The sequence below is a fragment of the Microcaecilia unicolor genome, chromosome 2 (genome assembly GCF_901765095.1).
Source record: "Microcaecilia unicolor chromosome 2, aMicUni1.1, whole genome shotgun sequence".
Classification (NCBI taxonomy): Eukaryota; Metazoa; Chordata; class Amphibia; order Gymnophiona; family Siphonopidae; genus Microcaecilia; species Microcaecilia unicolor.
In genome coordinates, this window is record NC_044032.1 from 550,569,771 (window position 1) to 550,587,587 (window position 17,817).

General features: G+C 46.7%; 1 protein-coding gene across 3 annotated transcripts in view; it reads left to right on the top strand.

Annotated features, from left to right (window-relative positions):
- The first annotated feature begins 5,806 nt into the window (after positions 1-5,806).
- Positions 5,807-17,817, top strand: part of NIPAL1 (NIPA like domain containing 1) — an 83,931-nt gene continuing 71,920 nt past the window's right edge. For 2 of the 3 annotated variants that reach the window (XM_030191352.1, XM_030191354.1), the window contains exon 1: positions 5,807-5,905. In XM_030191352.1, coding sequence (XP_030047212.1) covers positions 5,898-5,905 — 8 coding nt within the window. In that variant the 5' untranslated portion in view covers positions 5,807-5,897. Of the gene's footprint in view, positions 5,906-5,928; positions 6,233-17,817 lie in introns of those variants that run through there. The other variant, XM_030191353.1, reaches the window with a different exon arrangement.

Sequence of the window (17,817 nt, forward strand, 5' to 3'; positions counted from 1 at the left end):
AATCTGCCTGGGCAGCTTAGCAGTCGCTGCTTGGCCCTCCTGAGACCTCTTCACTGAAGCCTTTCCTGTAGCAGCTTTGTGCAATAAAAAAGCTTAGTACACTTGTACCACAAAGTCAGCGCTGAAGAAACAGGAGTCTGAGGCAGAGCCGGTAGAGAGGCCGGTAAAGCAGGCAGGGATGCAGCATTTAGAGGGGAAGACAAAATGGTGGCGTTTCCCGCAGAAATCGGTGCTGCCGGCGAGGCTGACCCAACCACACTTAAAACTGCCGAATCGGACCCCCCCCCCCCCCCCACTAACGGCGCCAACATTTTTACAACACCTGCTCCGACGAAGCATCTACCGCGGTGCAAAACTTACAAGCAGCACTCGAGCCGACTCCCTGCCGCTGACAGACTGAACAGCAGCGGAGCTTCTCTGCCATCGCGTCTGCCTAAGCCAACTGCGAACCAAAACAGGAGCCAGAAAAAACAATGCAAACTGTCACAGAGAGAAAACAGAAGCTGTCTTGCTTGTTTAAAGAGAAAGTAAAGGGCAGAGAACCAAAATCAAAGCTCGTCTTTTATTTTTCTTGTAGCTGCCTCAAAAGCTCTTCCCCTGAAGAGCTTGAGGAAACTGCCTTTCTGTGCAGAGATTTCCTTTTTTTTTTTTTTTTTTTTTTTACTCAAGCACAGCTTAAAAGAATACCAGGGAGGACATGGAGGGAGGGTCCTGGCCACCCGAGTTTGACACCAACGAGGCACTAAGAGACCCCCACGGGCCTCTGCCTCTAAATAACAGGCTTTTTTTAAATATATCCAGATGCACAGAAGAAATAAATTCACCCAAACCAAGATATTAAAACCAACTAAAAAAATTACAGCAAGAAAAGAAAAAATATAAAGAATATAACATAAATATAATATAAAGAATGAGACTGAAGAGCTCACCATCTTCCACCTGCTGGAGACTGAGATTACTTACTGGATCTTTCTCTTGTTGCCAAGGGCTCTTATTGGCTCTCTCTAGAGTCACAGTTTTTTTTTTTCTCAGTCTCCACCTGCTGGAAGGCGTGCACAACCCATCAGTCACATTCTGGGCCGGTCTGAAGGGACGCTATGGAAGTTTGCATTTCTGTGGCTAGCATTAGGAAAAGTTTTGTGTGTCTCTTTTCTTGTACTAGCATGAGCTAACTGCATATAGTTTTGTTTTTTTTTTTTGCTGTTTGTTTTATTTAAGAGGATGTGTGCCAAAAAAAAAGTTGATTTCCGATGAATGCAGGATTAAGAGGTAGGTGCTGCAGTTGTGAAATAATGGGAAATATGCTCAACTTCAGAAATTTAAATGTTCTACCACACCAGTAATATGTATGTGCAGAACGTACATTTGGTATTCCAGACACACATCTAATGTGGCGTGGAAGGGTAGCCTAATGGTTAGTGCAGTAGCCTGAGAATCAGGGGAACTGGTTTTGATTCCCACTGTAGCTCTTTGTAAAAGTGGGCAAGTCACTTAGCCCTCCATTGCCCATGTAAGCCGCATTGAGCCTGCCATGAGTGGGAAAGCGCAGGGTACAAATGTAACAAAAAAAAAAAAGTACCAAAAAATCTCTCTATATAAAAAGCAACACCAACTTTCTATGAAGCCTCCAGCTGGAAGTGTGAAGGGGGCGAGATATCCGGTTTCCCTATGAGTGTCTGCCCCGCCCTCTCTGTAACACAGTCAGTGAAGGAAAACAGCAGAGCACGAAATCAAATCGCTGGCTCTGTAACAGTGAAGGACTCAGAGGGGGGAGGGGAGAGAGGCCAGAGGGCAGGGACACACACACTCCCACATGCACACAGAAGAAAACATTGCTAGCCCCCGTTTCATTTGCATCAGAAACGGGGCTTTTTTACTAGTAAAAAATTAAAAAAATCGCCAGCTTGTGAGTCTACTAGGGACAGAAAAAGAACCTATATTCTGCTTTGATTGTGCCACAGAAAGTCAGTATATCAAATTCCTTCCCTTTCCCAATTGCATATGGAGAGTAAATCTATAATAGGGCACCTAGGATAAGAGGGTAAGCAGACACCCATTTCAAATCTATTCTATAAAGAGAAGTAGGTACCCACTTTTTAAAAAAATTGAATACTAACACATGTAACAGAAACACACTTACATTAAACGTGTGAATGATCACGTTATACTAGTCCTATAGCTGGTATAAATGCCCATATATAAATATCAGCCAGAACATAAGTAAATTTTATAATTTATGTATACTTGCATGTTCCACCCATACTCTACCAAACTCTATCAATGTGCACAGTCACTGGCAACCTACACCCCATCAAAACATGGCACATACTTTTCCGGTAGTCGGCATTTTATAAGAGGCCATTTATGCACCCTCCAACTCTTACAGAATTATCCTGTAAAGTACACACGTTTGTTTGTTTCCCTGACAATCAAATGTGCTCTGCAAGTTTGCATACATTATTTGCATAGGATATATTTTTATGCATTGGGAAACTGTGCACTGAGCTTTAGCCTATGTCTCTAATACACTGCTTATAACATTGGTCTCCATTGCAAGGACTTTACTATGCTTTAAGCATCTTCTCAGGCATAGCAGCAGCGATTGGAGCCCGCAGGGACCAACTGCCTCTGCTAGAGAGAGAACAGCAGGAGCAGTGTGGAAAAAAAACATCACTAACCTGTTTGTATAACCCCTGGTTAGGTTGGGAATTACTGAAAAGGTAAGCCTGGTAGAGTGTCACCATGGGGGGGGGGGGGGGGGGGGGGGGAGTGACTGGGAGGTCCCTGGGTGGGAGAAAGCCCCAGCCCATGGGAGGATGTATGGAATGCAGAATAGTGCCCCTGATTTGTAGTTACAGCTTAGGTGAAGTTTGGGAGGAAATAAAAGAGCAGAATTAAGAGTAGGAAAACGGGAAAGTGTCCTTGGTTGCCTAGGTCTTCAGTTGCCTACAAGCCCCCCCCCCCCCTGCCAAGTGACCTGCAGAAGAATAAAAGGGAGGGTCCTAAAGTGCCAATTCCAGTTTGGCTAAATTTAAGGGACAGTGCTGTCAAGTTCACAAGAGACGTTGAAGGAGACAGAGCTTTGGGCGGATTGGGGAGTCTGGCTCATAAGCGAGATTCAGGGTAGGACAAGATCTGCCCACAGCTGGGGTGATGCCCATGAAAGAAAGACAGCTATAAAGGGTCCAGATCTGGCGGGAACAGAGTACATCAGCAGGAGAAGTCAGCCCTGGGGTTACATCTGGCTGCAGGATAGGCATAGAGAAGCTGTGTCTATCTGTATAGCCCTGAGAAGGAACTGCTCCTTGTAAATACTCCTGAAAGGTGTAGAGGAAAGATATTCTCCACGGTGACTGAATTCTGACCTTGAGTTATAGGAGAATCTATTTCATTGACTGTGTAGAGGATCATTGAATCAACAGTTTGCCAGTTGATGAAGCTGCAAATAAAAGTTCAAGTTATCATTAAGCCTCCTAGCCCGTCGTGTGGTTCCTGGACTGAAGAGTTGAATGGAACCCGGAATTAGATAAGTGTCTACCAAAAACCCCAACTGTTATTCTGGACCATTACCTATCCCAGCTTGACTGAGAATAGGAGAAAGTGTGGGGTACGAATGGCCTAAGAGTGAGCAGAAACTGTGGAACTGAAGCTATGTGAGAATGTTCTTCTGCGGCCTGGTTCCGGAGCTAACCCAGGTGAGACTCATAAGAATATAAGGGTAGCCATACTGGGTCAGACCAATGGTCTATCTACCCAGTATCCAGTTTCCAACAGTGGCCAAGCCAGGTCACAAGTACCTGGTAGAAACCCAAATTGTGGCATCACTCCATGCTACAAATCCCAGGACTAGCAGTTGCTTTCCCATGTCTGTCTCAATAGCATACTATGGACTTTTCCTCCAGGAACTTGTCCAAACCTTTTTCAAACCCAGATACGCTAACCGCTGTTACCACATCCTCCAGCAAGGAGTTCCAGAGCTTAACTATTCGTTGAATGAAAAAATATTTCCTCCTATTTGTTTTAAAAGTATTTCCATGTAACATCCTTGAGTGCCCTCTATTCTTTGTACTTTTGGAACGAGTAAAAAAAATTGATTTACTTCTACTCACTCTACACCACTCATGATTTTATAGACTTCAATCATATCTCCCTTTATGTGTCTCTTTTCCAAGCCGAAGAGCCCTAACCTCTTTAGCCTTTCCTCATACAAGAGGCGTTCCATCCTATTTATCATTCTGGTCGCTCTTCTTTGAACCTTTTCTAATTCGGCTATATGTTTTTTGAGATACGGCGGCCAGAACTGAATGCAATACTCAAGGTGCAGTCGCACCATGGAGAAATACAGAGGCATTATAGTATTTTCGGTCTTATTCACCATTCCCTTCCTAATAATTCCTAGCATCCTGTTTGCGTTTTTTAGCCACCGCCGCACACCAGTGGCGTAGCTATGTGGGGCCAGGGGGGCCTGGGCCCCCATAGATTTGGCCCTGGACCCCCCTCTCGACGACCCTCTTGACCCCCCCTCTCCCGCCGTTGGCTGCCTTTGCTGGCGGGGGACCCCAATCCCCACCAGCTGAGGAGGACCTCTTCTTACTCCGAAGGCTTCGTTCTGTTTCTGACATCCTGCACATCAGACTCACAGAAACAGAACGAAGCCTTGCAGATCATCTGCAAGGTTTCGTTCTGTTTCTGCGAGTCTGACATCAGAAACAGAACGAAGCCTTCGGAGGAAGAAGAATACCTCCTCAGCTGGTGGGGATTGGGGTCCCCCGCCAGCAAAGGTAGCCCTTGGTGACGGCGGGGGAGGGTTGGCGGCGGGAGGGGGGTCGAGAGGGTCGTCGGCAGGGGTTGTCAAAGTTGGCGGTGGCGGTCGGCAATAGCGGGGGGGGGGGTCAGCGGCGCCAGGGGGGCTAAAATGTGCCCCCTCCCGCCGAAGTCTGGCTACGCCCCTGCCGCACACTAAGCAGAAGATTTCAGCATATTATCTACAACGAAACCTAGACCTTTTTCTTGAGTGCTGACCCCCCCCAAGGTGGTCCCTAGCATCAGGTAAGTAGGAGTTGGATTCTTCTTTCCAATGTGCATCACCTTACATTTGTCCACATTAAATTTCATCTGCCATTTGGATGCCCAGTCTTCCAATTTCCTAAGGTCTTCCTTAAATATTTCACAGTCCGCACATGTTTTAACAACCTTGAATAGTTTTGTGTCATCACCTCACTCCTTGTTTCAATTTCCATATCATTTATAAATATGTTCAATAGCACCGGTCCTAGTACTGATCCCTGACGCACTCCACTGTTCACCTTCTTCCATAGAGAGATATGACCATTTAACCCTACCTTCCGTTTTCTGTCCAATAACCAATTCCTAGTCCACACCAGAATCTTGCCTCTGGGTTACATTTGGTCCCCCCCACCCCTTTAGCAATATTTCTCCCCCCCCCCCCCCCCCCCCCGACCTGAAGCGTGGAACCTTTTCCCTTTCACACACACTAGTGAAGCAGAATATTAGGCTTATTACAGGCATAGCTTCAGGGCCAAACTAAGGCCAAAGCAATCTGTTCAAATAGAGAGGAGAAGGTCGCTGTTTAGGAAACAGCCAGTCCCTGCCAACTCCATAAACTAACCCGCTCCTTTCACATCTCAAGTAAGTTCCGCGCCCTTTTCCAGAAGCCACAGACTGAAGAGCAGAAGAGCACTGTGGTGATGATGAATGATGGCACTGCTGCTGTATGTACGTATGTTGGTTTACACTTTACAGGCTATGACGTAGTCGTACTGGTGCACCTGCGCGGAAGAGCGGTACACTAGCGGCGGGCGGCACCACCACCACCATACATTCCGCTTCTGCGGTAAGTGCGAGCAGACGGAGAAGTCGGGGACGGGCTGTGGACGATGGAGAGGTAAAAGAAAAAGGAAAAAGTCATTGGAAATTTTGCTCGTCTGGCAACAGTACACTGCTGTTTCTTTACGCGTATCTCATAAGACCAATACTGAAGTGCAGGTAGTTCCGCGGACCCGCGGTGTCTTGTGCGCTTCTCAGTTTTAGGAGAGCAGCAGAAAAGTTTGTCACTTTTGCCGTCTGTCCTCTGGATTTGAAAGAACCCCCTTTGCACGCATACACTGGCAGTGCTCTCTCTGTTCTCTTTCTGAACACTGTCGTTAAGGAAGTAGTCAAAAGATCCGTTGGATCTGTGTTTTACCTGTCCCGGACCTTTGCCATACACAAGGTAAGGGACAATCATTGAGTCACCAGCCAAGAGGCAAGGAGGATTCAAGGAGTTATTTTCAGGACTGGAAGAGGGTGGTTTAGTTTCTGTCAGAGAATACAGGGCAGTCTAGGAAAGTACTGTCAGACGGTTCATTTCCACTTGATCAAAACAAGGTGTAGGGGTGTCGGATGATTGGGGTGGTGGTGGTGGCAGCGGCGGCAGAACATTTGGCAGACATATTGCAAACTGAATACAACAGATTTCCAGTGCACAGTTAAGTCAATAAATTTGCATCTACTGTGTCCCATTTTGATCAAGTAAGCCGTATATGCTGTAGTTATTTAAGCTTGAGTTATTTTTTTGTCTTTAGTGTTGTAATTTCCCCTCATTCCCTTTCCTCCTTTCCTGAAGTTACTATTGAGGAAACTACACTTCTCCTTTCTTCCTCAAAATGTACCACCTGTTCCTCTGATCCCATTCCCACCCACCTTCTTAATGCCATCTCTCCTACTCTTATTCCTTTTATCTGTCACATTCTCAACCTCTCACTTTCCACTGCGACTGTCCCTGCTGCCTTTAAACATGCTGTGGTCACACCTCTCCTTAAGAAGCCTTCACTTGACCCTACTTGTCCCTCTAATTACCGACCCATCTCCCTCCTTCCTTTTCTCTCCAAATTACTTGAGCGTGCTGTTCACCGCCGCTGCCTTGATTTTCTCTCCTCACATGCTATTCTTGACCCATTACAATCTGGTTTTCGCCCTCTCCACTCAACCGAAACTGCGCTTACTAAAGTCTCCAATGACCTATTACTGGCTAAATCCAGAGGTCAATATTCCATCCTCATTCTTCTTGATCTTTCCGCTGCTTTTGACACTGTCGATCACAGCATACTTCTCGATACCCTGTCCTCACTTGGATTCCAGGGCTCTGTCCTTTCCTGGTTCTCTTCCTACCTCTCCCTCCGCACCTTTAGTGTTCACTCTGGTGGATCCTCTTCTACTTCTATCCCTCTGCCTGTCGGCGTACCCCAGGGTTCTGTTCTTGGTCCCCTCCTCTTTTCTATCTACACTTCTTCCCTTGGTTCATTAATCTCATCCCATGGCTTTTCCTACCACCTCTATGCTGATGACTCCCAAATCTACCTTTCTACCCCTGATATCTCACCTTGCATCCAAACCAAAGTTTCAGCGTGCTTGTCTGACATTGCTGCCTGGATGTCTCAACGCCACCTGAAATTAAATATGACCAAAACCGAGCTTCTCATTTTCCCCCCCAAACCCACCTCCCCGCTCCCCCCGTTTTCTATTTCTGTTGATGGCTCTCTCATTCTCCCTGTCTCCTCAGCTCGAAACCTTGGGGTCATCTTTGACTCTTCTCTCTCCTTCTCTGCTCATATCCAGCAGACCGCCAAGACCTGTCGTTTCTTTCTTTACAACATCCGTAAAATCCGCCCCTTTCTTTCCGAGCACTCTACCAAAACCCTCATCCACACCCTTGTCACCTCTCGTTTAGACTACTGCAATCTGCTTCTTGCTGGCCTCCCACTTAGTCACCTCTCCCCTCTCCAGTCGGTTCAAAACTCTGCTGCCCGTCTCATCTTCCGCCAGGGTCGCTTTACTCATACTACCCCTCTCCTCAAGACCCTTCACTGGCTCCCTATCCGTTTTCGCATCCTGTTCAAACTTCTTCTACTAACCTATAAATGTACTCACTCTGCTGCTCCCCAGTATCTCTCCACACTCGTCCTTCCCTACACCCCTTCCCGTGCACTCCGCTCCATGGATAAATCCTTCTTATCTGTTCCCTTCTCCAGTACTGCCAACTCCAGACTTCGCGCCTTCTGTCTCGCTGCACCCTACGCCTGGAATAAACTTCCTGAGCCCCTACGTCTTGCCCCATCCTTGGCCACCTTTAAATCTAGACTGAAAACCCACCTCTTTAACATTGCTTTTGACTCGTAACCACTTGTAACCACTCGCCTCCACCTACCCTCCTCTCTTCCTTCCCGTTCACATTAATTGATTTGATTTGCTTACTTTATTTATTTTTTGTCTATTAGATTGTAAGCTCTTTGAGCAGGGACTGTCTTTCTTCTATGTTTGTACAGCGCTGCGTATGCCTTGTAGCGCTATAGAAATGCTAAATAGTAGTAGTAATAGTAGTAGTAGTAGTAATTTCATGGTGCTTAAGAGTAGGCAGCCTCTCCAAAAAGTTGCTTCCTACAGTTCACATGATACATAATATTGCTGCCATGCTTTAAAACACCTGAGGGGATCACACTGATTTTACAAGCTGTTTCTTGGCTCTTTGACTCCCTGTTGTATCAATCCCACTTAAAAAAAATTTAGGGGCTAATAGTGCATGCTAAATATGACACCCATAGGAATATAATGGGCGTCTTATCGTTTAGCTTAGTAAAAGGAATTTGCTGTGATGTTTGCATTTTTATGTACCTTCTAAAGTTCTATACTTTAGGACCAGAGATCAGGTCTTTTGTGGAATAGCATCAAAATTAACACTGTGCCAAGGAAGATTTACAAGTTGAAGAGTTTTGTTTTTAATTATTTTGAAAAATGATTGACTTCTTTTTTGTTTACATGGCTTTTGGAAGCTGAGTATTTCTATAGTTGCATTGACATGTTTATTACACCTTCAATCTGTAGTTCTAACTTTTTTCTTTATGATGTAGTTCTGTATGTTGTACTCTGCTTGCTTTCGTTGATCACTTTTATGTACAAAAGTGGATTGATTGAAATGTGATTCTAACAAAATGCATTCACCATACACTCTTGCTGTTGTCGTTCCCCCCCCCCCCCCCCCCCCCCCCCCCATGTTCTTTTTTGAAGGGAAGGAATTGTAAACCACTGTGTTCTTGTCTTTTGAGCCAAAGGGTCTAGAAAATTTAGTTAACTATATTCATTTCTTCCCAGATGATTGCACACACCCAGCCTTCTCATGTACTCCTCAACTTTCACTTCTCTTTCTTCCTCCACTTTTCCCATCTCACACTCCCTTCCTTTACTCTCCAAAAGTAGTGCATGAGTATCTAATCTGGGGAGACTGACTACATAACTGAACGACTTGGGGCAAAAAGCAGGGTAAGAGAAAGAAGGGTGCTCTGTCTGGCCCAGAAACTATTTTTGCCCTTGATATACACCAAGAAAACATACTCTCATCAATGATGATACTCAGTTTTCACTTTCCTTCCCACCAAATCTCTAAATTTCCTCTCAACTTTCTGGTCCTGAACCTGTCTCACGTTGAGGGAGGGGTGTATTCTTACAGGCCCCATGCCCTACACGGGTTGCCTTCATGAATTTGTAGTCTTATTTTTCTTAGGATAATCTATAGGGACATCAGAACTAAAAATACAGTCAGGGAGTAGCATAAAACCAAAACTGGATCAACCGTTCTGGTACCAATAATTAGCAACCCATTACAGGCCTTAAATATGCAGAGCTGCCAAGTTACCTATTCTAAGAGGGAGACTTTTTGGCCGGTCCTGATTTTAAACTTGCGTCCCAAAGAAGTGTAGCATTTGTAGTCCATGATTCTATCCGGTAAAATCAGTGCCTCAAGTCCCATAATGCACCAGGATGAGGTTGGTGGAAATCCAGGTCCGGCCAAAAAGTCTCTCTCTTGGAATGAGTTAACTTGGCAGCAGTACATATGCATCCTTATAGTCTGTTTTTGCGTGACTCCTGTATTATTGCTGCCTGCAGTGCTGGGGAAAGGCAGTGAATACTGCTACCACTAGGCGGGGCAGGGTGGGAGGAGGAAGCAGAGCATGGCTGCAGTTACTACCACGGAAGAGATTAGATTCTCTTCACATAGAGGCTGATGCAGAAAGCTGTGCACCAATGGCTCCTACTGTGAAATTAATTTGAAAATATTCTGCAGTGATACAGTTAACAAATGAAATGTAAGTTTAAAGCACACAGAACTTCCACACTAATCAGAGAAAGCCTGCCACAAAGGTTCTGCAGTAAAGATGTCTTTATTGTATACATATCTGAAGAAAACCAAAGTGCCAGCACACATTATACTGCACATAAATATCATCCATGCAATTGCACATATTTGCAAGGGTGATTTCCTTAGCGTCCCTCCGGACCGGCCCAGAATGTGACTGATGGGTTGTGCACGCCTTCCAGCAGGTGGAGACTGAGAAAAAAACTGTGACTCTAGCGAGCCAATAAGAGCCCTTGCCGGCCAGAGAAAGATCCAGTAATCTCAGTCTCCAGCAGGTGGAAGGTGGTGAGCCCTTCAGTCTCATTCTTTATCTCTGTCTATTCTGTATTATATTTCTCTTTAAAAAAATTTCTTTAAGTTGAATTGTCTTTGGTTCTGTGCATCTTAAAAAAAATGCCTGTCACAGAGAGGCAGAGGCCTGTGGGGGGTCTCTTAGGGCCTCGGGGGTGTTACACTCGGGAGGCTGAGTCCCTCCCCCCATATCCTCCCTGATTTTCTGTGGAGCTGGGTTCTTTAATTTTCTGAGAAGCTCACAGTTAAAAAAAAAAAAAAAAAAAAAAAAAAACAACAAAAAACGAAGTTTCCTCAAGCTCTTCGGGGGAAGAGCTTTGGAGGCAGGGAGAGGCAGCTATTTAAAAAAAAAAGACGTGTTTTATTTAAGCGAGCAGCTCCTTTATTGTTTGTCTTCTCTTTTTATTTGGTCGGGTTTCGTCGCAGTGCTTGGCTAGCCGTCAGCGATGGCGGAAAAACTTTGCCGATGCTCCGTGTGTCAGAGGTGGGGCTAGGTGCGAGCGGTGTCTGTAAGATTTGCACTTCGGTGGAGATTTTTGTGGAGCAGGGTGCAGACACCGTGAGATCCTTGGCGCCGTCAGCGGGGGGTGGTCCGATTTGGGCGCTTCAGCTACGGTCGGGTCAGCCTTACTGCTGCTGCTGATTTTGGCTTGAAGCGCCACCATTTTGGATGCCTCTGTGTGTGCTGTGCCTCTGCCTGTTTCTCAGTCTCCCGTTTCGTCAGCGGGTGAAGGATTCCTGCCTGAATTTGTGGTACAGATGTACCAAGCCTTTCTGCTGCACAAAGCTGCTCCAGGGGACCCTCTGGGAAAAGGATCTCTGGAGGGTTTTTCTGTGGAGGCAGAAGAGTATTTTTCTTTTGCCCCTGACCAGGAGATACCATCTTTAGAAGAGGCAGCATGGTTTCCTGAGGAGTAATTTTCGGAGGACCTGGAACAGCCGGAAGATGGAGCAGAATCTCTTCCTGCGGGGGGAGGATACTTCAATGGTAAGGATTTTTCATAAAGATGACCTTCAGGAGCTTATTTCGCAGGTTTCCTCTACTTTGAGTTTTGATGACCAAGATGTCCAAGTGGCGGAGCCCAGAAAGGTAGATTTGCTGGTTTAAGGGTATCTGCAGGGCAGGTAGATCTTTTCCTATGCATCAAGATATTAGGGATATTATTCAGGCTCAGTGGGAGGTTCCTGATTCTGCTTTTCGGCTTGCTAGATCTATGGTCAGGCTTTATCTGGTTCCACACTCGGATAAGGGGCTCTTGCACCCTCCAGTAGTAGATGCGGTAGTGTCCGCGGTTACCAAGTAGAACACGGTTCTCGTGGACGGTGGAACGGCTCTGCGAGATACCCAGGATCGCCGTATTGAATCCTTACTGAAGAATTCCTTTGATGTTTCTGCTCTGGCAGTACAGGCTGCAATTTGTGAGTCCTTAGTAGCGAGAGCTTGTTTTTGCTGGTCAGAAAGATCTTTCAGCGATGGATGCTGAAGTGGCAAAGTTGGAAATGGGTTCGGCCTTTTTGGCGGATGCTCTTTATGATTTGCTTCGAGCTTCTTCTAAGTCTATGGCTCTTTCCGTTGCGGCCCATCGGTCTCTTTGGCTACGTGGCTGGTTGGCAGATGTGGCTTCTAAGTCCAAGCTTAGTAAACTTCCTTTTTAGGGGTTCTTTTCTGTTTGGTGAGGATTTAGACAAGCTGGTACATAGCCTTGGTGAGGCTAAGGTTCCAAGGTTGCCTGAGGATCGTCCCAGAGGTTTGGGGCGTGGTAAGTTTTCTGGTCGTGGCAGAGGCCGTGATTTTCGTCATTATCGGCCGGGCAGAGTATTTCCCGGTCAACATTCCAGGTTTTTCCAAAGGACTCAGTCCTTTCGGGGAGGTTGTAGCGGAGGTCAGGAAGCAGGAAATTCCTTTTCGTTCATCCTCCCATCCTCAACAGTGAAGGCTTGCGGGCCCAGCCTCCTCGGTTGGCACAATTTCAGGGAAGGTGGGCCCAGATTACTTTAGACCAGTGGGTGCTAGAGGTTATTCGAGACGGGCATGCCTTAGAGTTTGCTCGTCCTTTGTCAGACACTTTCCTACAATCTCCTTGCCTTTGTTGCATCAAGGTCAGAGCCGTCAGATATACTCTTTGCAGACTTCTAGACCTTCCATTCCCTCTGGCGGAACAGCGTTAAGGCCGTTACTCCATTTACTTTCTGCTACCCAAGAAAGAGGGATCCTTCTGGCCGATTTTAGATCTCAAGGCGCTCAGTTGAGCTCTCAAGGTGCCCTCGTTTTGTATGGAGACTTTGCGGTCGGTCATTGTTGCAGTCCGGTCCGGAGAGTTTCTGACTTCTCTCGATCTTATGGAAGCCTATTTCCATATTCCTATTCGTCCGGCACATCAACGTTTCCTCCGTTTTGCAGTGCTAGTTCAGCACTTTCAGTTTCGGGCTCTTCCCTTCGGACTTTCGACCGCTCCTCATACGTTCACCAAGGTCATGGTTGTAGTGGCTGCAGCTCTCAGAACGGAAGGCATTTTAGTCCATCCTTACTTAGACGATTGGTTGTTCAGGGTGAAGTCTTACCAGGAGAGTGTTCAGGTGACAGCTCATGTGGTAGAATTCTTAAGAGTCCCTAGGTTGGGTAGTCAACATGCAGAAGAGCTGTCTTCAGCCTTCTCAGTCATTAGAGTATCTGGGAGTCCTGTTCGGCATGATGCAGGGCCGCGTGTTTCTTCCGCCGGCCCGTGTCCTCAAACTGCAGTCTCAGATTCGTCAGTTCTTGCAGACTTTGAGACCGTCGGCAAGGGACTTATCTACAAGTTCTGGGATCCATGGCGGCAACAATCGAGCTGGTGCCCTGGGCCAGGGCTCACATGAGGACTCTGCAGAGGTCACTTCTGTCGAGATGGCCGTCGCAGACAGATTCTTTTCATCGGAGATTACCTCTTTTGCTGCAGGTGAAGACCAGTCTTCGATGGTGGCTTCGAGAGGCCAATCTGACTAAAGGTATGCCTCTAGACCAGCCCAGCTGGAGAATTGTGATGACAGATGCCGGTCTCCAAGGCTGGGGAGCTCACTGTCAGGGGCAGTATGCTCAAGGTCTGTGGTCTCGTCAGGAGAAGACTTGCTCAGTCAACATGTTAGAGACCAGAGCAATTCGTCTGGCGCTCCAGGGTTTCTTCGTCTAGTAACTACTACTACTACTACTATTTAGCATTTCTATAGCGCTACAAGGCGTACGCAGCGCTGCACAAACATAGAAGAAAGACAGTCCCTGCTCAAAGAGCTTACAGTCTAATAGACAAAAAATAAAGTAAGCAAATCAAATCAATTAATGTGAACGGGAAGAAAGAGAGGAGGGTAGGTGGAGGAGAGTGGTTACAAGTGGTTACGAGTCAAAAAGCAATGTTAAAGAGGTGGGCTTTCAGTCTAGATTTAAATGTGGCCAAGGATGGGGCAAGACGTAGGGGCTCAGGAAGTTTATTCCAGGTGTAAGGTGCAGCGAGACAGAATGCGCGAAGTCTGGAGTTGGCAGTAGTGGAGAAGAGAACAGATAAGAAGGATTTATCCATGGAGCGGAGTGCACGGGAAGGGGTGTAGGGAAGGACGAGTGTGGAGAGATACTGGGGAGCAGCAGAGTGAGTACATTTATAGGTTAGTAGAAGAAGTTTGAACAGGATGCGAAAACGGATAGGGAGCCAGTGAAGCGACTTGAGGAGAGGGGTAGTATGAGTAAAGCGACCCTGTCGGAAGACGAGACGGGCAGCAGAGTTTTGAACTGACTGGAGAGGGGAGAGGTGACTAAGTGGGAGGCCAGCAAGAAGCAGATTGCAGTAGTCTAAACAAGAGGTGACAAGGGTGTGAGACAGTCCGGGTGATGTCAGACAATGCCACCGCAGTAGCATATATCAATCGGCAAGGAGAGACGAGGAGCCTACCATTGGAGCGAGAGGCATCGCTTCTGTTTCAGTGGGCGGAGGCCCATCTGGTGGCGCTATCAGCGGCTCACGTGGCAGGGGTCCTAAATGTTCAAGCAGACTTTCTCAGTCGTCACTTGCTAGATCCAGGAGAGTGGTTTCTAAGCGAAGTGGCATTTTGGCAACTGGTTAATCGTTGGGGGTGTCCCAGGATGGACCTGTTTGCCTCCACCCTCAATGCAAAACTTCCTCTGTTCTTCAGTCGTCGCAAGGATCCCAAAGCGCAGGGCGTAGACGCGCTTCTTCAGTCCTGGCCAGCCGGTCTACTGTATGCCTTTCCTCCATGGCGTCTTCTTCAAAAGGTCGAGACTCACAGGGCCGTCTAATCTTAGTAGCACCGGATTGGCCTCGCAGACCGTGGTATGCCGACCTGTGGCGTCTTCTGGTAGATGTTCCCTTCAGGCTTCCAGTCACTCAAGATCTGTTGAAGCAGGGCCCAGTGGTTCATCCGGATCTGGGTCGATTCTGTCTTACGACCTGGCTCTTGAGAGGGCTAAGCTGACTAAGGTTATTCCGCTAAGGTCATTGCTACTATGCTTCGCTCACGTCGCTGTTCTACCTCTTTGACTTATGTTCGGACCTGGAGGATTTTCGAGGCTTGGTGTAAGGAGTTTGGTCTATCTCCTTTTCGTGCTTCTGTCCCACAAATGTTGGATTTTTTGCAACGTGGTTATGACAAATGTCTTGCTTTGGCTTCTCTGAAAGTGCAGATTGCAGCTCTGGCATGTTTTCATGGCTGTGTCCAAGAGAGATCTGTAGCTAGTCATCCGGATGTGCTCCGTTTTTTGAGGGGGGGGGTTAATCTTCGTCCCCGTCTCAATGTTCTTTTCCTCGTTGGGATCTGAATTTAGTGCTTTCGGTTCTTACTAAGCCTCCCTTTGAGCCTTTCTCGTCTTGTTCTTTGAGAGACTTGACTCTGAAGACAGTGTTTTTGATGGCCATTGCTTCGGCTAGGCGAGTTTAGGAGTTGCAGTTGCTGTCGTGTAGATCTCTGTTTTTGGATTTCTGTTCTGATCGTGTAGTTTCGCGACCAGTTCCTTCCTTTCTTCCCAAGGTTGTGACTCGTTTTCATGTATCTGAACCGGTGGTATTGCCTGTGTTAGGCTCTTTCGCCGGGTCGGAGGAGCAGCGTCTTTTGAAGCGTTTAGATGTCAAAAGGGTGTTGAAACAGTATCTCAAGTCTACAGATGAGATTCGGCGATCCGCTCATTTGTTTATTCTGATCGGAGGTTCACGCAAAGGATTTATGGCTTCTAAGCCCACTATTTCATAGTGACTTAAAGAAATGATTACCTCAGCTTACCTTCTTTCCGGGAAGCCTGTTCCAGAGCATGTTAAGGCTCACTCTACAAGAGGTCAGGCAGCTTCTTGGGCAGAGCATTGTCTGGTGCCTCCGGAACACATTTGAAGGGCGGTGACTTGGTCGTCTTTGCATTCTTTTTCTAAGCACTATCGCTTGGACATCCAGAGTTGTCAGCAAGTTGTTTTTGGGGCACACATCTTGACGGCTTGGCTACTAGGGTCCCTCCCATAATTTAACTGCTTTTTTACTTCCCATCAGTCACATTCTGGGCCGGTCCAGAGGGACGCTAAGGAAGGGTAAATTAGGCCTTACCTGCTAATTTGCTTTCCTTTAGTCCCTCCGGACCGGCCCAGATCCCTCCCTTCAGGTATTCTGTGTTGTTAAGAGATATTTCTGTGTTCGGAGCTGTGTTGCTGATTTTGTAGTTTAGTTCTTTATTTAAAAAAAACGAATCTTTTCTAGATCTTTAAGTATCCTGATATGCAGGAGCATATCTTTGGACACAATATGTTTGCAGGCACTCACTCTATGTTGGCAATTTGCTGGTAGCTGCTCAGGTTTTTGGATGCACAGACCATTTATTTCTTCTTTCGGTTTACTTCTGCTTTGGTACTTTTATTACTGGATCTTTCTCTGGCTGGCAAGGGCTCTTATTGGCTCGCTAGAGTCACAGTTTTTTTTCTCAGTCTCCACCTGCTGGAAGGCGTGTACAACCCATCAGTCACATTCTGGGCCGGTGCAGAGGGACTAAAGGAAAGCAAATTAGCAGGTAAGGCCTAATTTACCCATTTATATGCAGAACAAAAAAAGTAAGTAAAAAACTGGCATTAAATCCTTCTACACTTCTTTGGATGTGGCAGTGAATTTCTTGCAGTGGAATATCTAATGGCCTCATCACAATTCATTTTAATATTCTGTGCACCCACATGTACCACACAAGTTAATTTCTGCGCTTAGCTGCTTTGCCCAATAATGTGCACATGCATCTCATGATAGCTTTCTTCTTCAGCCTCTGTCTTATTCCTCCTTTCCTCAATAGCGCTGTAGAGGACAGAGAAGCCAGTACGGTATATACTGGTATGTGCTATTTCAATCCAAGCCCTGATAGGCAGAGGGTGTAGATTTCCTGTCATCACTGTTTCGAAACTACAACAGATAGATAGATGTTACTGTTGAATGTTTTTGATCATAGAACCCTCCCACATATGTCTGAAATCTCTGGGCATAGTCATCCTCCTCCCTCTCCTTCTCTGCCCATATCCAGCAGACAGCCAAGACCTGTCGCTTCTTTCTCTTTAACATCAGCAAAATTCGCCCTTTCCTCTCTGAGCACACCACCCGAACTCTCATCCACTCTCTCATTACCTCTCGCCTTGACTACTGCAACCTACTCCTCACTGGCCTCCCACTTAACCATCTATCTCCCCTTCAATCCATTCAGAACTCTGCTGCGTGTCTTATCTTCCGCCTAGATCAATATGCTCATATCACCCCTCTCCTCAAGTCACTTCACTGGCTTCCGATCAGGTACCGCATACAGTTCAAGCTTCTCCTACTAACCTACAAATGCACTCAATCTGCAGCCCCTCACTACCTCTCTACCCTCGTCTCCCCTTACACTCCTACCCGTAACCTCCGCTCACAGGACAAATCCCTCCTCTCAGTACCCTTCTCCACCGCCGCCAACTCCAGACTCCGCCCTTTCTGCCTCGCCTCACCCTATGATTGGAATAAACTCCCTGAGCCCATACGCCAAGCCCCCTCCCTACCCATCTTCAAATCCTTGCTCAAAGCCCACCTCTTCAATGTCGCTTTCGGCACCTAACCATTGTACCTCTATCCAGGAAATCTAGACTGCCTCAAACCTGATTGACTGCACTTTTTGTCCTTTAGATTGTAAGCTCCTTTGAGCAGGGACTGTCCTTCTTTGTTAATTGTACAGCGCTGCGCAACCCTGGTAGCGCTTTAGAAATGTTAAATAGTAGTAGTAGTAAGTCACAACTAAGCTCACTCATTGAATCCACTGGGTGCTTATTAATTGCAATTACATGTATAGTGTCATTCATACAACACGAGCC